This window comes from Ciconia boyciana, chromosome 4 (assembly GCF_034638445.1).
Source record: "Ciconia boyciana chromosome 4, ASM3463844v1, whole genome shotgun sequence".
NCBI classification, from domain to species: domain Eukaryota; kingdom Metazoa; phylum Chordata; class Aves; order Ciconiiformes; family Ciconiidae; genus Ciconia; species Ciconia boyciana.
In genome coordinates, this window is record NC_132937.1 from 23,322,918 (window position 1) to 23,349,442 (window position 26,525).

Consider the following 26,525-nt stretch of genomic DNA (forward strand, 5'->3'; position numbering starts at 1 on the left):
AGATACTGCTGATTTTCCTGGGGAAATGAGGACGCATCCCTGCTTTTTTCCAAGGAGTAGGAGGAGTGGAGCAGTGCTGCAATGGTCTCTCTGCTACCGAGAGAGACTGGGGCTGTGGAACGATGCTGGCACCCCAAAATCCTCCTCTTCATGTGCACCCCTTGCAGACCTCCCCTTTCCTGTTCCAGTCCTTGCAACTAGCTTTTAAATGCATCGAAGCCTTTTGTCATGTTTTGCTAAGTTTAGACTGCCTGCCTTTTCCCTTGGTGTCCCAAAACAGCTGCTGAATGAAAGGCAATCGTTTTCTGATATTCAATACCATAAGCAGGAGTGATTTGAAAATGTGTTGATTCCTTAGACTGTGGGAAAAAGACCTGTACTGCTGGCAAAACCGGGCTGAAAAGTAATGTGGGGTTTTTCAGGGTGTTTTTTTTTCTTTTTTCGATGGGTTCATGGAAAAACAACTCATATTTCTTCATTGCTTTGAATTTTCCCTGGAGGCTTCCAAGGGGCTGAAGTCTTGTATTTCTATACACTTGTTTGCAGAGACGGCAAAACGCGGTGGATTCACACAAAAGCCTCGGATTTGGCAGTATTGGAAAAAGGGGATCTGCGTAATGCCCCAAAGCGTCGTTCTTACAGCCCACGAAAGCCAGACATCCCAAGGGGAGCCCGATGCCAAAATTAGCTGAATGTCGCAGCCACATCAGTGGGGTGAAGGGGCTGTCCCGCGCCCGGTGCCGGAGGAGTCATGCTTCCCGGCCCTTGCTTTGACACAGATGTTTTGTGTCACACTCAGGTCCGCTGGCAGCAGTGCCGGGGCTTTCCGCTCCCTGCGGCTCCAGGGCATCCGTGAGGGAATTGCTCCTGCAGTCAGGCTCGACCCTCCTGGCCAAGCATGGGGTGAGATGCCGATACCCAGGCTTGGTCCGGATGCTGCACTGCCGGCTCTGCGTGGGCTTTCCTCCATCCGTCCGGCAGCCTCAGGTCCTCCAAAGATTGCGTGTTTGAGATATGTGTAATATTAGTCCGCGTAAATCACATCAAGCCTATGGCTTCCAGCGCTGCTGGCTTGGATTCTTGCAGACTAGCTCGCTGTCACTCAGCCGCGGGCCGTCTAGGTTAGCTTAATGAGGAAGCCAGACTAAGATGAAATAATTAATGCAGCTGTAGAGTGGAGATGTAGGAGTCTTTGGGGGATAAGGGAGCTGGCCCAAATCTTCCTCCCCAACTGGAGCGCTCCAGGCCTTCGTGAAGGTTCGGAAATACTCCATTTCCACTGGGTGCCGAAGGTGGGTCTGTGGTCCTTCCAGCCCGGGATGCTCCTGGGAGCTCTCCGAATCAGCTGCGTAGGCACGGGGGTCTGGACCAGGTTCAGGGCAGCAGCTGGGCTGGGGCTGCGAGCTGGGAGCATCGTGGGCGGCTGTGGATGTTTTAGGAGGGTAAAACCCCCGTGGTGGGGGAGAGGAGAGCGGTGCCAGGCTCTGAAGGATGCTCTGTTGTTGGGATGCTCTTCTTGGCCCTGAGAGCAGGGAGATCGGCCAGAGCCCTTCTCACTCAGTGCTGGCCCTGCTCTGCCGGTGCAAACCGGCAGCATCAAGGGGAGGCACCCGCTCCCACTGCGAGCTCCTGCCACTCGGCATGAGCCCGAATTAAAGCAGGTTTATTTAGTAAACCCATTCCAGGGTAAAGCTTTTGATTTATAGGCGCCCCAATAGTGCTCCAAGGAGGACTTGTACAACTTTAACTGCATTTTCTCAGCATCACACCAGCCCAATAAAAGAGAGTTCATATGCGCTGCACAAATTCTCACTTCCAATATAAAAAAGGTTTTATGAGACTGGAAGTCTCGCTGGCTCTGCGGGGCCGGGTGTATTGGCGGATACTCCGCATGACAGACCCTCGATTCCTCTTCAGGTTGTCAGACTTCAGTAGCATTTACAGCTATTTAGCTATCAAATTTTATGTGCGGCTCTGAGAGAAATGTGTCTTTTAAATACTGCTCTGTCTCATAAACAGCAGTCTGTTAAACCATGTCAATGGTACAAGTGGTTCGTGAAGCCCTCTGATGCAATCGCCTACAGCTCCGCTCGTTACCTGAGTGGCAAAGTGCTGAACAACGCACCGAGTTAATTTTCCGAGCCGGTCGTCTTGGCTGGGGATTGGCTTGCCAAGCAAAAGATGGTAATAACCATGCTCCAGCAGCCCATATTTGTGTCCTGTTTTACCCCAGTGTAAATCGCCTTCTTGCTAGCCTCCTTATAAAGCCCTGCTCAGTCGGTGCTTGCTCAGCGCACGCTCGGGCAAGGAGCTGGGGTTTGTCATCTGTGCTATGGTTGCATCCAGAGGCCACTGGCAAGATCACATCCCTAATTTTCCAACGCAAGGCTTTGAAGCTCAGGATCCTCTCCTCTCTGTGGGAAGACCATTTGGTCTTCCCTTTGGTCCTCCTTCTTGGAGGAGGAGCTGGAGGCAGGAGGTTCCTGGGGTGCTAGCCTTGACCTTGGCCATAACAAAATCCCTTTGTTGCTCCTTCAAACTTTCCCCTAGGATATCCCCATCCTGTTGCCCTCTGTGCTTTTCCCAGAAGCAGTGCAGGGGAACAGCATGTACCACTTTGCATCTCCATGCCATTTATTTGGTGACCCAAGCTGAGCTCGTTCACGCCGGCTGAGGAACAGAAGCTGCTCTCCCTCTTTGCTAATGGTGCAATCATGCCAGCTCCAGTGCTTGGGATATAATTTACAGACTCTGAGCAAGGTTTCAGAGCTGAAGCAGGCTTGAGCTTTCGGCCTCTTTTATTTTATTGTTGTCTTCTTTTTCTCTTATTATTATTTTAGCGCAAAACGGTAACTTTATGTGTGTTTTCAAGCCTGCGCCGCTTGGAAGGTGCAGGTGGTGCAGGCAGTGCGGAGAGCCCAGGCTGTGGGCGCCTTCGCCCAGAGGCGCCGGGTAACGAGCGCTTGGATGTTTAATTGCTGCCGTGTGCCGCAGACTGGGAGGTTTGCTCTCCCATCACTGCCGTTTCCGCGTGCAATGTGCCGGGGGCCGGAGAGGAAAAAAATATACGTGTGTGTGCAGCATGGTTATTTTCAAATATGAAATTGCACCTGCAAAAATAGAAGCCAGGAAGGGACTGGCGAGCAGCTTGGAGCTGGGAGGCGCGATGCGTGCGGAGCAGGGATGGGGACAGCATCTCCAAGTTTCTTTCCCATGCTCACGCCGCCTGATAGTTTTAGCGGACGTTACTTTTCCTCCCCCTTGCATTTCAATTAATCATCTGCTTGTCAGCGCTCTTCCCCCCAGCTCCCCTCCCCGCCAAGTCTCGGGGAGCAGCACGCACGCACGCAAGCGCCCATGCACGCAGCCTGCATGCTGACGAGCTTGGCCGCTCGTTAATCACTTACCAGTGTCGTGCGAGTCGGTCCCCACAGACGGGGGTTTGGAAGAAGGGAAAACAGCCATCTCCTCGGTCTCCACTTCATCGATGGGCCTGGTGTGTTGCAGCCCATGGTCTCTGTCCTGCTCCAAGTGAAGAGCTGGTCAGATTTGTTCAAACAGATTTTGCTTTCCAGTGTGTTTGAAAGGAGCTCTGTGCTGAGCCATCCTCCTCCCAGAATTTGTGGGGGACTTTTTTATATTTAATTTTTCCCAGCAATGGCATGCTCATACATCCATCCAGGTGAGAAGTGACCTTAGGAGGTCTCTAGTCCAGCCTCCTGCCCCAAGCAGGGTGAATACTGAGTGCAGACAAGTTTAGTTTGCCCATCTGGGTCTTGAAAACCTCCAGGGCTGGAGATCCCACAGCCTGTCTGGGTCCCTCTTCCAGCAGGTGACTGTCCCCATGGGAAAATGTCTTCCTTACGGCAAGCCTGAACCTCTCCTGTTGCAGCTCATGCCTGTTGTCTTTAATCTTCCCACTGTGGAGGGAAAGGGTCTGTCTGCATCATCTCGGTAACCTCCCTCTAGGCGCTGGCAGGTTGCTGTTAGGTCCCCCCAAAACTATCCCTTCTCCAGGCTGGAAAAGCCCTGTTTTCTCAGCTTGTCCTCATCCCCACGTGCTTCAGCCTCATCACCACCCTGATGGCCCTTCACTGGACTTGCTGAAGGTCAGCAATGCCCATCTTGTACTGAAGCCCCAAAACAGGGCACAATGCTCCAGATGTGGTTTAAGGACTTTTTCTTTCATTGAATTTTTTTTCCATAGTGGATCTTGCAGCCCCTGCCTAGGCATGTACCTGGCATCAAATTTCCCCTCTGGTTGGGAAAGGTTGCCAAAAAATAACAAAATTAATAAAGTGTGCATGTTTGTGTGTGCATGTTTGTGTGCACAGTTATTTAGGAATGATTTCTGTTTTGAAGATTCAATAGAGTTTTTATTAATACTTTTCACGGGTGTGTTTAAGAACTTTGGTTTGACCCCTGCACAAATGCTCTGCTCCGGTCAGAGGTTCCTCTGCAACGCCGGCGGAAGCCATGCCCTCTCCCCAGGCTGCCGTCGGCTTCAGCCACAGAGATAGTGAACTCCGATGGTTTCTTTTCCTACCCCTCCTTGGCCAGAGTTTCTCTTAATTAGTGCTCTGAGTTTTTGTCTGCCAGGAGGAATCTTTTTTGGGGCCGGGCAGGATCTGCTCCAGCGAGGGCTGTTGCACACTGTGCTGTGAGGTGCTGGAGCTGCAGAGAGCAGCTCGGAGGGGCGATGGGGATGAGGGGTGCAGCCAGAGCTGGGGACAGGGAGCACGAACCCTTTAGGAAAGGTTAAAGAAGGTCAGGCAGCCTCGGCAGGCTGCAGGGCAGGAGGCAGAGCACCTCGGAGATGGGGGCTCACAAGGAGGAAGGGAGTGTTTGCTGGAGGTGAGCATCCCTGGGAGAGGGTGAGAAGATGCTTGGTGTGAGTTTGGTTCCTTCCAAAACAGCTCATTGGCTTGTTGCAGAAAAGCCCTCAGCCCAAATGCTGCTGAGCCAAAAGCTGAGGGTGAAAGGGAGGGAGACAGCAGCACCGATGGGAGATGGGGGACCGAGCGAGCCATGGCAGTCATCCCCTTGCTGGGACAGGCTTAGCTCTGCAGCCACAGTGGAGTATTTCCATCCTCCCTGAGTTTTGCAGAAGGATATTAGCTGAAAGATGTGCCCGGCAGCAGGTCCAAGATGAGCCGCCTCTGCATCCCTGTGGTGAAGAGCGGGGGTTTGGACTGAAACCTCCTGCCATGCCAGCGAGGTGGAAGTTGGGCTCCCGTTCTCCATCCAGGCAGCATTGCAATGGGCTCAGGCAACCAGAAAGGAGCAAAACGGGGGGCAGAAATGTGTTTCCCCATGTTTGCTGCTCATCCGTGGCTTTACCCTGCGGTGAGCACAGCAAGCTGATGAGTACAAGTAGACTTGACTCTGGCTCAGCTTTTCCTTTGTTCTGCTGTTGAGGAATATTTGGGGATTGAAAGTGAAATACAGCGCTTTCCTCTTCCAAAGAAAAAAAAAAAAGAAGGGAAGGGAAGGAGTGCCTCTCACACACTGCACCGGCAAACCCTCGTCATCCTGTAGCAGGAGGCCAGCGCACATGAATATTCCTGTGCAATATGCGCGAGTGATGAGCCCCATATGCAGGCCTTGGGAGAAATTAAATATTTTCTACGGCGTTTTCCAAAGAGCCTTTCTATCAAAGTGCTCGGTCAGGAGCCAAAACGCCCCAGCTTTTGCAGCCCCAGCTGGTTGACACTTTTTAAAAAATTTTATTTTTAAACACTGATGAATATTTTCTAATTAAAAAACAAGCCCTCCCCTAAACTGAGTCTTGCCCCAGTGGATGGAGTTGAGCCAGAGTTTGGGAGGGGGCTGGAGGCCGCCAGGGACTCCATGGCTGTTCTCGGCTGCTGGTTTTTTTTCCTCCTTTAGTGCTGGAGCTTGCAAGAAGGGTCCTGAGATAAAGCGCACACGTGGTCCACATCTGCCTGGCCACGCGCGGTGGAAGGCAGCCGGCCGGACAGGGGGTGGCAGCCCTGTCCCTGCCTGCTGCCTGGCCCCCGAGAGAGGGGAGGCATGAACACAGGCTTTGGGCAGGAGGTTTGAGGAGCATCAGCCTCCTGGGATGGAGGTCACTGGGGTGCAGGTGGGCAAGGGGACTTCCAAGCAAAGTTTGGCATTGCAAGGGCTGCTCTTCATATACCGTCTGCTTTGCCTGCAAAGGTGAGAAGGAGCCAAGACTTGGCATGGTTTTGGGGGTGGAAGAGAGAGGGTGATCACTGGAGGGAGAGAAGTCCAAGGAGGGCCATATATGCAAAATGAGACCTGACGCTGGCTCTCATCTTGAGCACGGGGACAAAACCCCTTGCTAGTTTTAAGGTGTATGAACATGGCGTGGCGTTGGAGAGGAGCTGACCTGTCAGGGGCACGGGAATGGGAAATAGATGCTGGTTCTGTGGACTGGGAGGAAAGGAGAGCCAGGAGAGTCCAGCAAGGGGCTGGCCAGCAGGGCAGGGTGATGGGCAGCAGAGTGATGGGCAGCAGGGTGACATGCACCGGCAGTGGCAGAGAGCGTGGGGCCAGGCGTCGGGCACTGCCCTGCTCACTGCTGGGGTCTGGCAGCCTGTCCACTTCTGGAGCTGTAGCCCCTAGAATTGCCCCAGGATGAATTTAGGCCCAGATCCATGCTCCTTGGATGTGAGTCTTCATGGCAAGTCAGAGACGCCATTTGCCTTCATGTTTAGCACTTGGCTTTGATGGTTTACTGGTGGAAAAAGTGCCTTGGAGGAGCAGTGCTGGCAGCAGCCGCCCTTGCCTCCAGCCTCCTCTGTAGCAGCCACGGGGCTTGAGAGCAGAGCAGAGCTTGCAGAGCAAAGCTCAGGTACTGGAGAAAAAGGCTGCTGGGATCTTGCAAAGTGGAACCTCTCCCACTGAGTTGTTTTTCTTCTAAACAGCCAGATTGGCTTCAGACCATTTTCTGCTCACTGCAGCCACTGTTGGTAGGGAGGAAGGTGATGGTATGCCCATCTTGAGTACTGTACCCCACAAACCACAAGAAAGAAAGAACGGATCTGTGCAGTTTGACATCACTTGGCGACCGAATTGGTTCCCGGGCATGGTACCGATGTGTGCATCTTCCCTCCCTTGCAGGGCTGGAAACAAATTGGATTTTAACCCAATTTCTCCTATATTGAGTATTCATTTAATTCTGCTGGCTTTACATAGCAAACTCTTCCTCCTAGCATACGTCTTCTTGGCTCTTTATTTTTTGGAAAGAGCCTGAGACCCAGATACAGTCTCATGCCACAGCTCACCTGCCAGTGGCAGCACGCAGCGAAGCTGGGCTTGCCAGAGCTCATCGCTGCTAGCAAGAGCCATGCTCAGAGGGGATCCTTGTTTCCAAAGGGGTGTTTCGTTTCCCCCGCGGCCGCTGAGCCCGCTACGCCGCCCCGGCACACGTTTCGTTTCGGTGTACAGCCGCTCCATCCTCCTCCTCGCCCTGCGGGAACTGCTTCCCTGATGTCAGACAGCTAATACCCTCTAACAAACATGCTAATTTAAGAGCTGTTAAAGCCAGGGGCCAGCGGGAGGTCACAGTCCGCACAAACAGATGGTGTTTTGTCCTTGATAATTAAATTTTCCTGTAGTTTTGGGCGAGAGACTTTCTTGCCTTTTATTTCAGCACAGCTGCCTCAGACCAACTCTGTTCCTCCCTCCTCATCCTCTGCTTGCTCTCAGCAAACGCCGTCTGCAGGGCTGGGGCAAGACCCCAGGGAGGGCGAGGGTCCCCAGGGGTTTTCGGAGGTGCCTTCAGTGGCCCGTTGGGCTCGCCCCACATGCTCCGGTGGCTCTGGGCTGCAGTGTTCGGAGCCCCCCCAAAGAGGCAGAAGTTGGAGGCCAGGTGAGCAACACCAGCTTGGGGTTTGTGGGTGCCCCCAGACTGTTTCAGCAACGCTGGAGGGGGAAGAGACCCCCTGCTTCAGCCTCTCGTGGCTGCTTTTCCCCCAGCTCCGTCCAGGCGATGCCAGGAGGCGGGGGGCTGGGGTCAGTGAGGTCCTGCTGCAAACTGAGGCGGCAGGGATGGCAAGACAGCTGCCGGCATGCGGCGAGGCTCGACATGCGAGTGGGGCCGTTTGGGAGGTTGGAGAGAAAAGCGGTCGGTTCCTCCCCCCTGCTTTCCCAGGAGGGTGTTTGCAAGCAGGAGTGCGCAGGCGCATTGTCCCTGTCCCACTGCCAGCCCCGGTCCCATCACTGTCCCCAGGCTTGGCTCTGTGGCTCATCTCCATGTCTACCAAAGGGGCTGCTGGCAGCAGAAAGCCCCCGCAGCATCACTGGCCCCAACAGGGCTGCCCTTGCTGAAGGCAAGGATTTACCCCCTCCCTGTGCTGCCACTCTCCTCGCTTGTCCTCGGGGCATCACAGAGCAGCCCTGTGCCTCAGTTTCCCCCAGCTCACCATTTTGCAGCGTGCTCGGTTGGTTGCCCGCTACAAAAAACAGGTGCCACTGCGGCATTTGGACAGTCCCCAGCAGGCTGCACAGGGCGTGCTGGGAGCCTGCGGGACAGCACGGGGCGAGTGGGGTGGAGAAACTAGATGGAACTGGGACAAGCAATGACCATCAAACCCCATCTGGCTGTGGGGTGGACAGTGTTTCTCTCCAGCCTATGCTTTTCCCTGCCCATGTTTTGGGCAGCTTCCTTGTGGCAGGGAGGGAGGCAGGGGGCAGCCCATATGCAGGTGCAGGACAAATGTCCCCACCATCACATCTATCCTGGCTGCCTGGGGTGGCCTGCGTCCCCACAGCGGCTTGTGGGCTGGTGACCCCAGGCTGGTTGGTGGTGTGAAGGCATTGCAGGGACCACTGTCCAGGACACTGTCCCATTGTGTTGTTTGCAAATGTGTGCCCCAAGTGCTCTTCAGGTGTTTGGATCTGGAGGCATGTGTGGTGCTCAAGCAAATCCACGAGCATGAGGCCACCAGGCATGACCCACTGTGGCAGTCTGTCCTGCAAAACCTGCTGGTCAGCTGGGGCGAGCCCGGGGCCACGGAGGCAGAGTGGGTCGGGGTGCGGAGGGGCCAGGGGGCTCACGAAGGGCGCAGCGGGGCAGGACTGGGGGTGGCTGCGGTGCAGCTGTATGCATTTCGTGAGCAGACGTGTGCAGGGCAGCTTGGCAAGCGTGCAAGCCAGCGGTGGAGTGCCTTTTGTTCCACTCACCCACCCACAATGACACTCCTCCTTTGGGGCACCCCATCTGGTGAGGGCCCAGCGGACCCCCAGCACCCCATGGGGTGGTGGGTGAGAGGAGACGGCTGGGTAGGCTCACAGCCTGGCCAGAGCCGGGGTCCTTGGACCGTCCTGATGCTCTCCCCATGCCGTTTGCTGTCCCGCATGGTCCATTGTGCCGGGAAGGAGACCCACACTCCAAGGGATGGAGGGAGCTCCCGGGGCGGGTGGACAGGTTGCGGAGCAGGGAGCCCAGCATCTCCTGTGGCATCTGGATGGGGAAGGACAGCAAGCAGAGACCAGTGGGGAGCACACAGTCTCCAGCATCCTGAGCCCCTGCCTGCTCCAACAGCACCCGCTGCCCTCCCTGGGCCCTGGGAGGCTGCCTGGCCCCTGCCCGCCCCATCCTCCTGCTAGCTCGTACTGCAGGCATGGGGGAGAGATGAAGCAAAGCAAAATAAATCATCCTGAGGCTCTCTGGGGAGGTGGCATCAGAGTCATTGGAGTGGCTTCCTCCGTGCCAAGTGCTTAAAGAAAAAAAGCCTGAACAAATAAACAAGCCAAAATTAAAATGCCCAGCAAGCTCTGTACAACTGGATGCTCCCTCCCTTACACTCCCAGCTGCTAAGTCAGTGTCTTATTCCGTCCCTGGACAAGATGGGCTGCCAAGGTCTCTTCCAGCACTCTTCACTCCAATCCTGCTCATGTCCCTGAGCCCCTGCAACACGAGCTTCAGGCTCTCATCCTCCTCCAGCTCTGTCTTGGCGTGCTGGCAAAAAGCAAACCTGCCCTGCTTTCTGAGCAGCGATGCTGTGGCATCAGTCCTTGGCTGTGTTTGTTGATTTCAGAGTGAGCTGTAGCTCTCCCTGGCTTGGGGGCATCACCACCGGGAGGTTTTCTGGGGCCAAGCCAGCGTGGTCCTGCCTGTGCTGGAGGGAAGGGGTCCTACAGGCTGCAGGGTGTCAGTGGCTGGGTTGGAGCAGCAGCTAGCAGTTGCACCCTGCTTGCCCCTGTGCTTCTGCAGCAATGCAGTGCCCTTCACCTCTCCAGCGTGGTAGCATTGGGGTAACCCCAGCACCAGCAAGCCCGGACCCAGTGCCCACACTGGTGTCCAGCCCCTTGCATGGGTGCTGCAGAAAACAGACCTCCAGAGGAGCAAGTTTGGTCTACTAAGAGGTGCAGTCTTCATATCTCAAGCCAAACCCCTTTGTCCCTGTGTCCCCAGGTGCCATTAAGGGGCATGTTAAAGCTCTTGTGGCCAGACCCCCCCCAAAATCCCCACTAGCAGCAACCAGGCTCCCGAAGCTTGGAAGGGCTTGGAAAACCGTGCTGCCCTACGCCATGTCCACTGTGCCACAGGCATCCAGGTGATGGAGGAAGTCTGGACAGCAAGCTCTGTCTGTCCTCCCTTTCCTCTTTGTTTTGCTCAGGACGGCGCGTGACTATGGCACGGTCCAGATTTTAATGCCAGGATGCTTTTCTCTGCCCTGGAGGTTTGCATCTTAAGGAGCATTGGGGACTTCATAAAGCAGCCTGGCCACAGACTCTCCTCAAGGCAAAAAGCAGGGTAGTGAGCAAAATCCTGGGAGTTTTGAAGGGCAGTGCAGCCCCGCAGACAAAAATAAGAAACGTTGCAAGAGTTCACCTGGAAATCACAAACTGAACCTGGTGTGAGGCAGCACGACCTTCCTAAAACGTTTGGGCTGTTTGCTCAGTGTTATGGGGGTTTGGTTTTGCTTTTGTGTTTTGTTTTGGGTTTTGTTCCCCATCATTGATTCTCTGTTTTCGTGAGTGGAGACTGAGAATCGAAGTGCCAAAATTCAGTGCGACATCAAGAGCTCCTTCCTGCAGTAATCACAGCCTGGAGAGGCAGAGTGAGCCGGATCTACCCCCAAATGCACCCATCTTGGGTGATTTCTCCAGCTTCCAGGGAGGAGCACTGGGAAATGCCTGGACCATGAGCATCTCCCATCTCCTGTCTCCTTCCCTTCTCTGTCTGATCTCCTCTCTGTCCCTGGCATGGCACCATCAGCTCCATGCCACTGGGGGAAGCATCGATGGAAAAAAAGCAACCCAAGACCCCACTTGAATGGAGGCTCCAGAAAAAAACACCATCTTTGTCAGTTCTTTAATAGAAGCAAACATCCGTCTGATTCCTGCAATCTCTCTCTGCAGGGAGCCGGAAAATGCTCAGCGCAGAGGAAAGCTGAGTAAAAAGGGGGGGAAAATGGTGTTTCCCATTGTTGGTCCGAGCTTTCTTCCATCTCGGAGGCTGTCTGGGTGTGAATGTGGGGTGTGGAGGAGTGGGACTTGGGTACAGCGGCTCAGCTGAATTCCTGCCTGGGTGGCACTGCTGTCCTTGAGGAATAGGCTTGGGGCAATGTTTCTCCGCAACCTCTGCTGTTGGGATTCAGGCACACTCCTGCCCAGCCGTGCTTTCTCCCAGCACCAATTTCGAAGATGTGCGATGCTTATTAGTATGCTGTGCTTTGCGTTGTCTTTTATCACCGCTGGAGCAGATGGCTGGGCTTGGACCGCTGCCCTCCGCTTGCAGAAAGGCCAGTTAACATGATGGTAGTTGCGAGGACAGGTATAGGCTGTGGGAAACGTCCCTCTTCAAGGCTCTGAGTGGGAAAAGGGGTTGGGCAGCAGCAGGCAGCTGCCTGCTTGGCAGCATTGCCCCGTGATGGCCGTGGCACCGAGGGCTGTTAGTAGGCAGGGTCACTGGAGGGGTTCGCAGTGGTTTACCTGTGCGATGCTCTCCTGACGTTGCTCATGGAGGTAGGATGTGGCTGGCAGGGAGGCATGCCGCAAGGACGGTTCCCCTGCCTGTCCTCAGGGCACGGAGAAGGCAGGTCATAGCACTCCTGTGCATGTCCCTTGTCCTGCCAGGGCCAGGGTGTGCCCTGCAGTGTCCTGATGCATTAGGGCTCACTTGGTCAGTTTGGAGGAGCTGCAAGGTGTGGTTTGAGAGGAGAGGAGCCCACCTTGGAGCAGAAATCCCCCAGCCCCTGCAGCTGCAGGGTGAGGGCCTCGCTCCTGTGGGTCTCAGGGTCCTGCTGGCCTTTGCACAGCTCCCTGCCCCCACGGGAGCACGTCACTGTGATGCACACGAGCAAGAAATTACCTGTCCTGGGAGCCAGCTCACCAGTCAGGCAGGCTCCCAAACAGCCTGAGATGTTTCATGGGTTGCTTGTTCCTCCCCAAACCATCCCAGTTCCCCTGGAGCCCATGGGCTCTGCAGTAGCCCCTGCAAAGCAGCTCTGGTTTTAGCTGGGCTGATGCTCCCTTCTGAAGAGCCTCTTTTTTCATCCGCATGGGCACAGGGAGCAGCTTTGGTCGCTGCCTTTCTCACTGAGCTATCCTACCAGCGACATCCAGGGATGGTGCAGCAGCTGCAGGCTTCAGCATGCATGTGGTGGAGCCCAGAGCCCTGCAAGCCTACAGCTACCTTCAGGGGCACATCTTCATCCTAAGCAACTGGGAAATTTTTTGAGGGCCATCCCTCCACCTTCTGTCCATCTCTCCTCGACCACAAGGGCAGGAGAACCTCTGCAGCCACCCAGGGGTCCAGCGGTGCTCCCCAGGCCGGCAGAGGGACAGTGATGGAGGGGCTCTACTGTGGGGCGCTCCTTCCTCCAGGCCATCCTCTTGCTTGGTGTCTCTGCTTTGTTACTGGAAAGGGAGGAGGTGGAGGGAGGAAAGTCACAGTCTGCAAAAGCTGTGAGCGAATTAATTTCAGCTGGCCCCGGTCATCCCCGTGGTGCTCGTGGTCCAGGGGGACAATGCTAATCACGCTGTTGACAGTGGGGGTTTAAATTAGATTTAAGAAGTCTTTTCAAGTGGCAGGGGCTCTGGCCCTGCAGGTAAGGCTTTCTGATAGCACGTATTAAGGAGATGATAAAGCCCCTCATTTCTCCTCCTCTTAAGCAGCAAAGTGGAGTTTAGCACGAGCGGCACATTGCAAAACCAGGAGGTTTAAGAACTGTTAGCAAGTGTACAGCATTAAGCAACAACTATTTTTTCCTTTCCTTTCCCTTGCCTTGCTGCCAGGGGAGGTCTGAAGGGAAGAGACAGCACTTGGTGCTTTTGGGCGCCCAAGTGCCGCTCCCGAGGCTGCCCCTTGCCCGCGGGGCTGCCCATGAGTGGTGCAATCCCTGCGGGAACGAGGACTGGGGGATGCCCTGCCTGCTGTGGTGCTTCACCGCTCGTCCCAGCTGCACGCACTGCCCTGCAGGAGGGATGGCATCTTGCTGGAGGCACCGCAGATCCCCGGGGCTGGGGAAAGCTGTGGCAGGATCTCTGCTAGCAAAGAGCTGGGCTGAGCCATCGAGGGTGGCTTTGGTAAGGGTGTTTCCGTGGGGATGGGGCCCAGGAGGTGTCTGCTGCGAGTGTCTTCAGCGCAGGTGCACTGTAATGGCTACAGTCGGGGTCTGCGCTACAGGCATAGCATCACACCTCGGGGACAGGCAGATCGTGGCCTCTCCTGCAGGATAGGTGTGCTGCAGCGTCTACGGTCAGCATCTGTGGTACAGGTGTATGGTACCATCTACAGTCAGCATCTGCAGTACAGGTGTACTGCAGTGACTACAGTTGTCATCTGCAGTACAGGTGTACTGCAGTGTCTGCAGTCAGTGTGTGCAGGACAGGCGTACCATAGCGTCTACAGTCGGTGTCTGCAGTACAGGCATACTGCAGCAGCTACGGTCAGTGTCTGCAGTACAGGCGTGCCATGGTGTCTACAGCTGGTGTCTGCAGTAGAGGTTGTACCACAGTGTTTACAGTTGGTGCCTGCAGTACAGGCGCACCGTAGCATCTACAGTCGCTGTCTGCAGTACAGGCGCTGCAGAGCTCCTTTGGAAGGCTCTGGGCAAGGCTGCGGGGGGGTGTATGGGGAGGAAATGACTTAACGGAGCTTTTTTCTCCCCCCGGTGACCACTTCAGAGCCAGGCCCTGTAATAGCAGCCAGCAGGGAATTGCCCGACAGAAGATTTTGTCATTAAAACACTAGGTTTTGAAAGTACCCCTTTTTTTTGTGGGAACACCCCCTTCCAGAATGGGGTCTTATTTATTGTGGCTGGGAGGGGGCTGTGGCAGGTGAGAGTTGCAGGGGGGAGGCTGGGGTGCAGCCTGTGTCCCTCACCAGCCAGGGACAGCCCTGCCCTGGAGCTGCCATTTCCAGCTGGCTGTTGCCAGTTAATAACCCATTGCCAGCGAGCATCCCCATGGCTTCGGCGATCCTTCTAGGGGGGAGCTGGAAAGGATCCATCTCTCTGCCTGCTCAGAAGAGGACACTAGGACTGTTCAGCAGATGGTGGCATCCTACTTTTTGCCTGGATACACGATCCTCTTTGCTCTTGCTGCCCACCTCAGGACTGTCCTCACCCCATCGCACCACAGCAGTTAATGTCACATTGCTGTGCTCCTTTAGTCCTGCTTGCAGGGGCAGCTTCTGGGCTTGTCTTCATGTAGATCTGGCTGGAACCCCCTTCCACGTAGCTCGATCCAGCTCAGGGAAAGCACAACTGGAAACATGTTTGGTTTAGACCGAGAGCTGCCGAGGGGACCATGTTCATGTCTACATCAAGTTGCCTTCTGCTAAGAGTGACCATGACTGGTGTCCTCATTACCCTTGGTGCAGAGGACCAGGCAGGGAAGGATCAACTAGTTGGCCTCTCCCAAAACAAGAAGCTGGGGACAGCAAGATAGCTGCCGGAGGTGGCTCCAACTCCAGAGCTTCTGGGCCACTGCATCTCGTGTGCCCCCTCACCTCCCTCTTCTCCTGCCCAGGCTCCTCTTTCCTCTCTGCCGCCAAGAAATGATTCACTACAGGGGCAAAAGCAAATATTCTCCAACCTCTTTTCCACAGAAGATTGAGTTTCCCACTGCTGGGTTTGCTGTGTAATAAATGCAGTTCCCCACTGTCACCTTTCAACTGGTCCCTGCTGGAGCGGGGACGCGGCCCGGGGAGCTGCACGCCTGGTGAGCTGCTGCTTGCTGGCCCATGTGCCTGCGTGCCGGGCTGCTGGCTTTTGCTAGAGAAACTGTTAAATGAGCAAATACAGCAAATGGAAATTTACATTAGAAGCATCTGCAGAAATTGCGAAGGTTTTGTTATATGCTTGGGAAAAAAAAAATCAACATGGCTTTGGGCAAAACAGGCAAACAAAGCAAATACTGCATGGGAAATTGCCATTCAAGTGAGAAAAAGTTGGTTTTCTGTCTAGAATTTTCACACTAAAATAGATCCGGCTCCTGCCTATCTCTGAGAAGCAAAGAGGTTTTGCAGGGTGAAAACAGCCAAGCGGTGAGGTCTCTGTGCCAGCACTGGGATCCTGTGTCCTGGCTGTGCCACAGAGCCCCCGGGGACCTTGGGCAGGTCCCTCCGCTCGCTCTCCTTTTCCACATGTAGCCAAACAGCATCACCCTCAAGGCTGTCGGTGATTCGGGGCAGGAATCCTCCCTTGCCACGTAACTCTGGTGTCTGTCTCCTCACAGCTCTGGCCTCAGGTAAGGCTGCCAGGCACACGAGCAGGAGCAGCAGCAATTATTTTAATGACTGATAAGACAAGGAGCAGCAGGAGAGAGTGAGCAGCTTTGCTCCCTGGCAGGACCAAGATGTAGAGCGTGATGGTTGGCGATGATATTTGCACTGGTGCGAGCCAAACCAAAGGCTATGGCGAGCAGATCTCACGCTTTTCAAAAAGCAGGCTGATTGTCGGGGGGCTGGAGGGGCTGCCATCCTGCGTCCCGTCATTGCCACTGTCCCCAGAGATGGGATGGCTGTGCTATCTGGGGGTACCTGGACTGCGGTGCAGCTGGGGCTCTGTCCCTGGTGCAATTCCTTACCTGCTTCAATTCCTGGTGCCACCCACCAGCTTCCAGGGCTGTAGGGAGGGAATCTTCAGTGGGAATTGAATTTGGAATTGGAAGGGAGAGTCGGCTCCTGGTTTGCTGGCAGCTCCCAAGCTGCTCGGGGCTCTGCATGCCAGCACTGCGCTGGGACGTGGCATTGCCACCTACCTTGGGTCCCAGCCATCACCCACTCCCCAAGCTGCTGTTTGCGATGGCAGCTAGCACACAGGCAGGGTGGCAGCAAGGGACCCACGCTGCAAGCACGGTGGGGACACATGGAGGAGGCAGAGCAGAGGGCAGGGACAGGGAAAAAGAGGAGCAGGAGAGAAGCAGCAGAGCGAATGATAACTATGTTGTAATTAGCACTTAGCACTCCTCTCCCTGAGCTTTCAAAGGAAGGTCACCTTCATTATCTCTGTTTTACAGGTGGGGAAACTGAGGCACGGGGGAGGTGGTGAGAGCAATTTGCTCAAGGTGACCCAGAGGGCTGCCTCTGGGCTGGGAACAGGGTCTGGGGCTGCTGTGTCCGTGCTCTGCTGCCACAGCCGTGCCGGGGCCAGCTCTCGCTGCCAGCCCTCATTGCCCAAACCCAGCACTGCAAATTCAGCAGTGAGGCTGTGGGTCTCTTTTCTGCCTGTCTCCCAGCTCCCCATTTTCAGGGCTCCCATCCCTCCAGCATCCTTGCCCCTGAGAGGCATCTGAGACCAGGCTGCACCCCAAAATCTGCTTGTGACTTTCACTCCCAGCCATGCTTGCCTTCCCCTCCACCCCTGCAAGGGCTCATGTCCTGCTGCGAACCTGAGGCCATCTGGGCTCCTGCAACGGCCATGTTGGGTAATGGAATATGTTTTGCTGATTTTTTTTCTCTGGCCGGTACAGCTCCCCCTTTATTTAGGTTTAAATGGATGCCATCTGGCTAACGAGCCCATACTCATGTTCTAGATTAAAAGGCAATCCTCCACGCGTTACCGATACGGTGCTGGAGATTAGAGAGGTTTAAACCGTTTTGAAGGTGTAATTTGCTTTTCACACGTGGTGCTATTTACCTCCTGGCGGGTGGGCCGGCATCGCCGTTGCCATCCCCAGCAGCTCCCTCCCAGCTCTGGTCTCCTGCATCGGCCCCGGCTGCAAGAGGAGGAGAGCTCCGGTGTCGCGGAGCCTGGCAGGGCTGTGCAGGGACATCCTTGCTGCCTTTTGTCCGCTCCTAGGGAGGGTCATTGGTGCAAGGAGGATGTTCCCTGCTTGTCCCTAAGGCCCAGCATGTCTCCACCTGCCTGCCTTCTTAGCTGTCCCCACCTCTGCACCCCTCTGGACCTCAGCATCCTCTGCGACGTGGCACAGCTCACCGGGACAGAGCAGCCTCTACCCCTCTCCCAGCCCGGAGAGATGGGGGCTGACCGTGGCCCATTGGGGTGTCAATGGCAGGCGGCTGAGGTAGCATGTAGCACTTGTCAGTCACTGCGAAGACACCGATGAGGGTTACACTGTCCCTGGCATGCCCAGAAATGCTGCTGCTGTTGCATCAGGCTGGCAGACAGCGTGGTGCTTGGTGCTAGTGCCAGAAGGGGCCACACCGGAGCAGCAGCAGCAGCAGCAGCTGCCCGTGCTGGAATCTGCATTTTGCACATCGTAAGCACTGACTGCTGCTGTGAAGTGCCTGGGTGTGCTCCCATCTCTTCAAAAAAGCTCTGCAACCCACTTGCAGGCAGTGTCTGCTCCTATCATGATGCTGCAGCTGCCAAGGAGAGCCCAGCACAAGGGCTTGGCTTTCTTAAGGGAAAGGTTGAAAATGAGACGAGGAAAATGCAGCATTTGTGCAAGGTGTATCGTCACCTCTGGGCACCTGGTTGTGCTGGCAGCTCCCATGGAGAGTGCCACAGGCCATTGAATGATGGAGTGTGCACTGGCAAAAAGCCTTGTTGTGCAGCGAGTTCCCACGTGGGTGAGCTGAAGTCTTGCTTCGTGGCCATCTCCTTGCGGTCCCGTCGCACCCTTCGGCTTGCCAGGGAGGGACCGGCTCTCAGCACGCTGCATGTGAAGTCTCCTGGGGGCAAAACCTGACCGCTCCTGCCTGTGTTTGCTCCTACAGATGGCTAACCCCATCCCGTCAGCCTGCTGCGTGGTGCTCGCCGCAGTGGTGGTGGTGTACGCCCAGAGACACAGCCAGCAGGGTGAGTCTCTTCACACCTCTCCCACCTTGGGGGTCCCAAAAAATGTGAATGCAGCTCCTCCAGCCTCTCTCCTGGGGCAAGCTGAATGCGCTGTCTGGGCTTGCCTGATACTTTTCTGGATGTTATCGCTTTTCTCCTCTCCGTGACGCATGCGTCCCTTCCTGCCTGCTGCTGTGGGGTTTGGGCATCCTGCATCCCCCCAGCACCTGCTGTTCCCCTCGCCCTGCCCACACCCCTGCATGTCCCAGGGTGACCCTACAGCCAGGACACTGCTTCCCAGCCCTTCACCCCAGCTTTTCTGCACATTGCCCTGTGCAACCCACCCATGAAGGGATGAGCAGGTGGGAAGAAGCAGCAGCCTGACAGCCCCAAGCCCCAACACTCTACCCCATGACCACGATGGGTGCTTCCTCCTGCTCTCACCTCCTTGGGGTGACTTTGCCTCCATTGCCACCACCCATCTGTGCCCACCACTATCTCCTGCCTCTCCAGGTTAGCAGAGGATTTGGGGCTTACCTCAGCGATGGCTTTAGAGAAATGAAATTTTAGAGACACCAGTGATCCTGGGTCCAGGCAGGAGCAGGAAGGTTATGGAGCGGCAGGTTGGGTCCCACTGTGGCGTCACCTATGCCTGCCCTGCAAAAATGAGACAAAATGGGGGACCTTCAAAATAACTGGATCCCTGGCAGTCAGCCTGGCTGTTGTTGCTTTTGGTGGATTATAGAGGAGAATTTTGCTGATTAACTCCAGCAAAGGAGTTAAGGACACCTGTGCATCCGTGGGCTCTGTGGGTTTGAGGAACCCAGCCAGACCACCCTGCTGAGCTCCCCTAAATCCAGCTGGGTGGGTTTACATTGCTGGAAGCTGACAGCCTTGCTTGCTTGGACACGAAGCAGATGGGGTTCAGTGGCATGTCCCCATTGTGTGGGGACAGCCACTCTCCAGACGTGGAGGGAGCTTGCTAGGTGGTGTTGCAGGAACGTTCCCAGCACCTTCCCAGGGCACTGCTCGAAGCATTTGGGTGCTGAGCTGTGTGCTGTTTGTGGTGGTGTGATGCTTTCTGCAGAGAAGCAATGCTGCTTGGTCCTGCTGTGCTTGAAGGGCCGCGGCCTGGGAAGCCTTGAAGGACCCAGAGTCAAGGCTGCCAGAACATCCTTTGGATGCACCGTGCTGCTTCCCTCCTTGCTGTGGGGACGACAGCCCAGACCTGTCGCACAGGGACATGCATGCACGACACACAGAAGTGCCAGGTACTTCGGGGTTACGCACACTTGGAATGTGCTGTCTAGACAGAGAAACAAATGCCGCTCGCCACCAGCACTGGCCACGGCCATGCATTTCACCGCTGGCAGCAGCATGCTGGCACAGAGAGCACAGCCCCAGGCAAGGCCCCTGGCCAGGCAAGCTGCAACGACCGTCACCTTCTGCTCCGTGATCCGGCAGGATTCAGGGACTTGGCAGTATAGCCTCCCCATCTCTGTGTCCCTCCTCCTTCCCTTGCCTGGCTGCATCCAGGAGGGGGATGTCTGGGGCACTAGCTCAAAACCTAGCTCAAAACCGCAGCTGCTGAGACCTGAGTGCATCAACAGGCACCTGGAGGGGCTGTGTGGAATGAGGCAGGGCTCTCCCTGTTTGCAGGAGCCAGAGAGACTGCTCTGCACTGGGGCACATAAAAAGGAGAGAGGGGAGAAAATTGGGTGTAAGAGCTGGAGGAAAGCTAGTAGGGCAGTTCCAGGACTGTCCTCTATCTGTTCCCCAGAGGCACCGTGAGTCCCTCCTGGGCACCTCTCTGAAACACCGAGGTGATGCTCTGGTCACAGGCTTTGGAGCCGCAGGTTCCTGCCCACCCTACCGTGCTGGGCTTGGAGGGGCTGCACACATGCAGGTTGAGTTGGGGACCATCTGCCCTGTGTTGGAGACCTGACAGGTGAGCTCCATCCCCCCCACCCAGAGCTCACCCCATGCCCTGCTGCAGCCTCCCCTCGCCAGCCACCCCCAAGGCTCATCCCCTGCCAGCCTGGCACTCGGGCTGGGAAAGCACAGCAGGAATGGGGTGGGAGGATGGATTAATCCCACTGGTGGCAGGGACTGGGTGGAGTGGGGGGAAGACGCTGGCCTAGAGTCCATTTATCATGCACTTGAGGCACGCTCGACTTTAATAGCTCATGAAGCACTTTAAGAGATGCATTAGCACTGAATACTTGAGTGAGGAGGATGTGACAAGCTGTTAAGTGAGCAGGAGCACGGTGCAGTGAGGCCAGCCACCCGCTCCTGGCTCTCACGTGCACCCTGGTGATTACTGGAGCATCCTGCAAAGTGCCACATTAATTAATAAAAGCAGCGTTGGACTCAGAGGAGGTGAGGCTGCTCATGCGTTAACCCCTCTGCTGCTCATCTTTGGTCCTTCTCCTTGGAGCTGGCAGAGCAAAGGCTGCATTTGTCTGGGATGTGGGAGCCCAGGGTGCTCCCCGAGGTTGAGGTGGGGGTGGAGGGGCTCAGAGGTCAGCAGATTTGGGTACCGTGCCTCCCTCTGGTCGCAGAGCTCCCTTGCTTCACATCCGTGGCAGGTTGCTAAAATCACACCTGCACCACCTCGCTGGGCACCGCTCCTTCGAGCTACCCGTGGGGGTGGGCACTGTGCGGCGGGAGACTGGAGCCATCGCTCAGGGCAGCCCCAGGGGGATGCTCAGAGGGTGTCACTGATGTGCTGGCTCAGGCAGGGGGTTTCGAGTGTCCTGCTGCAGGTATGGGGCAGAGGGGCAGCAAAAGAGGGTGTTAGCGAGGGCTTCTCCCACAGCATGGTCTCTTGTGTCACCCTGACCTGGGGGCACAGGTATGGGGCAGAGTTCCTGGCTGCGGGCAGGGGATGCCACTCTGCAGGAGAAACATCCCTGATTTCCCAGGTTGTGTCTTCACCCCCAAAATAGCTCAAGCCATCAAACGGGGGTTGCTGCCAACCCACCTCCACCATGGGGTCTTTGGCTCCAGCGTTGGTGCCATTTTGGGGCAGCCAGGTTGGACCGTGGGTGCTGCTGGAGCCGCCAGCGCTGCTGCCAGCCGGGAGTTGCATAGTACGCTCACGGCTAATCCTATTGCTGTTAAACCGATCACTCCACACTGCTCAGCCCCTGACGCTGGGTGCCTCTGGCAGGCTCCCACGGCATGCTCAGCGTGGGTGGGATCACTGCCCTCGCTGCTGCTGCATTGAACGCACGCCATGCTCCAGCCCGTGCAGGATCGTTTTGAACAGCTACCTCAGTGCTCTTGAATTTAGCAGAGGAAAAGGCAATGCACTGGGTAAGATTGGAAGCAGGGAGAAAAGAGATGAAGCTTGCAGGGATTAGAAGCCTGTGGCGTTTGGCCTTCCTGCCGGACTTGCTCAGCAAGTGGTCCAGGGATGTCCCCCCGCTGCACGGGTAAGCACTAAAAGTAAACCAGCTTCAGACGGGGCTGCTGGATGGGGGGCAGCCTGCCTCTAGAGATGGGCATTGCCCCAGGCAGCCATGGGGCTATCCCCATCTGTAGAGAGCTCTCAGCCAGCACAGAGGGATGGACAGGAGCTGCAGGAAGACATGGGAGGGGACAGAGGAGGCAAAACTGGCTGAAGACCATACAGGAGAGCCCGGTGCCCTCCGTTATCGTGGGTAGCTCAGTTTTCCTTCCTGTGTTTCCTTTTCCAGGTAGCAGTTGCTGCCGATTTATTTCAGAGCGGAGGAAGGTGATGGGGAAGGCTCAGCAGAGCGCAGCAGTGATGCTGCCTGCTCCGACACTCGCACCTTTGGTTGGCCAGGGGCTCCGTCATGTGAGGGCAGCACTGGCAAAGGTCCCTGCCATGCAGAGACCCTCTCCCTAGCAGGGTTTGGGCACCCTCAAAGGAAAGGGAGAGGCCACAGCATGAGCCCTGGGGCTTTGCCAAAGCCTCTTATGTGGGAACTGTGTACATGGTAGAGAGGCCTAACCACGTGTCAGACTATAAAGCTTATGTGCATGGGTGATGTCAGCTCTTTCTATTCATTGCCATGACTGCCCGTGGCTGGACTTAGCTGTTCCCAGTTGACCCAAGGGCTACAGCAGTCCTGGGAAGAGCGAGCTCTGCTTCCCCAGGCTCCTGCCATGACCAAAGCATCTTCCCCGTCCATCAGCTGTGCCAGAGTTATGTCCACTTCTGTCCCAGATTGAGATTTCTGTGCTTTTAAAAGAGGAATAATTCTGTTTTATTGATCCTCACCTTGCTGAATTAACTCATGTTTAAACAATAATTATGTTTTCACCCAGGAGAGGAGACAAAGAGATAAACGTCTCTGGAAATGAATGCATTTCAGATGCCACGTACCAGGGTTAATTTATTGATAGGGGCAGAAACTGCTATCTTCTCTCTTTCTCACCAGCAACAAGCAATTAGCCCCCATCATTCCTCAACTGAGGAAAAGAAGGAGAGATTTGGTTTCATTACTTTCCCTTCTCTCTTGCTCTCTTAAGCCCTGGCACTAATCTTTTGCAATCGGTTCTGCTGCAAAGCCTCCCAGGAACTCCAGTTTGCATGCACCTCGTTAGAAATGCTGCCCACATTTCAGCTAAGACAAAGCCTGGGCTGGTAAACAGCCTTCAAAATGCATGGCAAAGCCATGCAAATTGGCTTTTCAAAGAGAAGCCAACTGTAGATATGTCCTTCTCTCCTCTCCCCACATTGTCCACCCTTCTCCATGTGGCATTGTGGGCTGACAGCAATGCGACCAGCTCTTTTTGGACTCTGCTTCCTCCCGCATCAGTCAGCCCATGCAACTCCCCAGGCTATCTGCCTGGCATGGTTAAATTACTTGCGTTGCTTTTGGAGGTGTTCTCTGGGTTTTCTGTGTAGGAGAGGGTTTGTAGATTCACGCAGGAACGTGTGGTTTGTTTGTAGACATCTGAGTAGGTTTTGGTTGTTGTGCAAGTGCCGTTCAGTTAAGGTGCCTGGATTCAAGTGGTGTGATGGGCTAACCGGGGTCTCGAGGCTTGGTCTTGTGCCCATGGGTGCACAGGGGAGGTGTGCATCCAACCTAAGACAGCACTGCAGGAGTAGTCTCTCCAAATATACGTACAGAAGTTTTCCCTTCCCTTCCCTTCCTTTCCCTCCTCTCCGTTCCTTTCCATTCCCTCTCCCTCTCCCCTCCCTCTCCCCTCCCTCTCCCCTCCCTCTCCTCTCCCCTCCCTCTCCTCTCCTCTCCTCTCCTCTCCTCTCCTCTCCTCTCCTCTCCTCTCCTCTCCTCTCCTCTCCTCTCCTCTCCTCTCCTCTCCTCTCCTCTCCTCTCCTCTCCTCTCCTCTCCAATGTCTTTCAGTCATGCATTAAGCGACATGACTAACATCTGTCATGTGTTGGGTTTTTTTTCCACCCGCTCCCCAGGGCGAGATGCATGTGCAACAGAGTGTTTTGGAATTTTTGTAACTGACACTTGCTGTTTACTCTGGGGAAAGCAAGGTCAAAGGGACTGTGTGTGTGTGCTGAGTGGCTGCCCAGGAGGCTGGAGATGGTGCGTGCTTCCCGCAGAGGCTCATTCCCTGCTCGTGCTGGGGCCAGCACAGGAGAAAGCTCTGTCTCCTCATTACATAGCACCTTCCCACCTCCCCTGACACCTGCTTGTGTCTTGGGCCAAGTTTTGCTCTCCGCACAGCACACTGGCACTTCATCTCCGGGTGGCTCCTGCCAAAGCGTTATCGGCGTTGTCCTCCTCAAGAGGCAGCCCTACTTTCTGCGAGTCTGACCTACATTCCTCTGCCGGAGATGAATGGACTTGTGTTTGGCTGCATAAAACACATGCTCTTGCCGAGGGAAGGCTACTATAACTGCTCCAGAACTCTGCGTGCGATGGACTCGTCCTTTCTGTTATATACATCAGCCTCTGTGTCACTGGCAAACTTTGCCAGCAACAGTTTTGTGTTGCTTTCAGGGTATTTGATAAGACGAGTGATTAGCAATGGGCCAAGGACAGATCCCTGTGGGGCCATGCTGGGAACACCCTCCTGCAATGATGATTCCCCATTAACAATTAATTCCCCATTAGCAATTACATTTTTTAATCCTTCCTGTTATAACACTGGATGTTCTCATTATCCAGCTGGCTGAAATACCAGCCTTGCTCCAAACTGCAGCCCCGTTCAGCATGTGAGCTGGTTTCAGAGCATTTGCAGGACCTCTCTCGGGTTAGGAAGCAAGGTCTGGTGTAGCCTCTACCTGCCCCTGCATCTCTCACTCTTTGCAAGCCAACTCAAAGCCAAAATACTCTTCAAATTTGCTTCACAGAGAGCTTGAAGAGCCAGAACCGAGGCATGGTGCTGGATCAATAAAAGGACATGTCTTGGCATTGGAAGGATGTTACCAGGGTTTGCTCAGCACAGTCAAAGTCGGGGGGCATAGCTCAGCATGTCCTCAGGCTAAATGAGCTCAGTTCACAGTGGTGTTCATATAATCTGTTGAAGGAGCCAGCTGTATCTGGAAGACCTCAGTCCCAGAGCATGTCGTGAGTAGATAGATGTTCCTGCCTTGGAGCTGCAAGAGAGAAAAGACACAAGCACTGTGGCAATGGGAGAAGGTATTGCTGAAGGTGTGGACACCCATGGATGGCAGCACCCCTGGCAGAGCAGCGCTGCCTGCACCCCTGGGCACCCCAGCAATCGCCTCACTTCTGTAGACAACTCGTGTACCCCGTGGGTGAGTCAGCCTGACTCGCCGAGGACACATTACCCCTCACGTGAAGGCTCCAGCACCGGCAGCTTATGTGCAGCGATTAGGATTCGAGCTTCTCCGTGAGACAGAGCCTGCTTAAATCATTCTGAAGGCTGCCATTCAAGGGCAGGCATTTGCTCTTTGCCTCTTTTGCCTTGCTAATTGCTTCCCGTAGCTAAGCTAGCCCAAGCTCACAGCTGTCTGCTGGGGACCAGCATCATTCTAGTGGGGTTGCTGCATCTGCTGGGGGCTGATCTGCTAGCCCACCACATGCTGGCCAGAGGTACAACCTGGCTGCAGCAGCTCGAGCTGCATGAAACTTGTGTCCCTCTGATACCTTTGCAAGGAAGGTCCGTTACGTCCATCCCTGGGCATTCATTACCATGGTGGTTTCCCCATTGCCTCCCCATCTTCCCTGCCAGCCCACAGCTACAGGGAAGCAGCAGAGACAGCAACTCACCCCACCTGCAATGACACCCCAGCTGAAATCCATTAAATTCTGCTGCATACTGTTGAGGCACTTAAGAGCTCATCAGGCTCTGGGTTCCCTCTTGCTGCTCTGGTCTTTCTCTGCTGCTTCTCTGCCCTACATGATGAAGGTGAGTCTGTCTGAGAAGAAGAACCCCAGACCCAAACAGACACAAGTTTCCACACACCTCCCCTTTTCCTTTCTACCCCTGTGTCTGTCCCAGAGCACCTGGCTTTTTTTTTTTCCCAGCAAAGGATGCATCTCCTGTAAAAGTTCCCTGTCTGCAAAGTAAAAGAAAACAGCAAAAATAGCCCCAGGTCCTGGAACATCTTTTTCTATTACTGGACATCCCTCTGAGCTCAAGTAGATTTCCTGCCCAGACACAGAGTGAATTATGGCCAAGCTCTCGAAGGCTGACCTTGTGGTCAGCTGGAGCACAGGCTTGCTAATAAATGTGGTCAGCCCCTACTGCAGACAGCCTATTTTTAGTGCCTGTGTTTCCTTACCCCCTGCCTCATCACCCTGCAGGTCCCAGAGGTGAGCATCCCCCGGGGGTCTGGCCGGCGGTGAAGGATAGCCGCACAGGGAGCACGTCCCTGGCTCACTCCTCCTGCCTAGGCGCTGGGAAATCGAGAGGGTTAATTTCCACACAGTGTCTGTTAGTTTTGCACTGCAGAAAGTTGCGGGTGCACAGGGCAGGGTGGCCTGTCTGGCTGGGGCACGCTGCAGGAGCACAGCTCAGCTCGTGCCCATCAGGGAGAGGAGGGCTCGCAGCACTCACCTAGGGTCTGTGCTTGGAAAATGGCTGCAGGTCAGCGCAAGATTGATGTCCCGTTGTGCAAAGTGCTGTCGGATGCACGAGGAGAGATGCTGTTAAAGTGCATGTGGGGGAGAGAGGAGAAGGACAGGAAGAAAAATAGAGGGACTGGCACTGAGGTGAGAGGGAGCATGGCTATGTGGGTCCAGAGCTTTTAAGACTTGCTCTTTGCAAGTTACTGAAGTTTGGAGACATGCAAAGGGCATTGCAAATAAGCTGCCTGCTTTTGCTATACACGTCTGTCTGGAGGCATTTGCACTGAATTTACCCCTTTCTGGGAATGGAAGAAGTTATTTGAAGTTATTGGAAGTTATTGGAAGGAAGAAGTT

General features: G+C 55.2%; 1 protein-coding gene across 1 annotated transcript in view; it reads left to right on the forward strand.

Moving 5' to 3' along the window:
• CNTFR (ciliary neurotrophic factor receptor) overlaps window positions 1–26,525 on the forward strand; it is a 191,961-nt gene that overhangs the window by 86,398 nt on the left and 79,038 nt on the right. Inside the window, exon 3 of the mRNA XM_072859795.1 lies at window positions 18,125–18,206. Within this exon, the coding sequence (XP_072715896.1) occupies window positions 18,125–18,206 (82 nt within the window). The remainder of the gene's footprint in view (window positions 1–18,124; window positions 18,207–26,525) is intronic.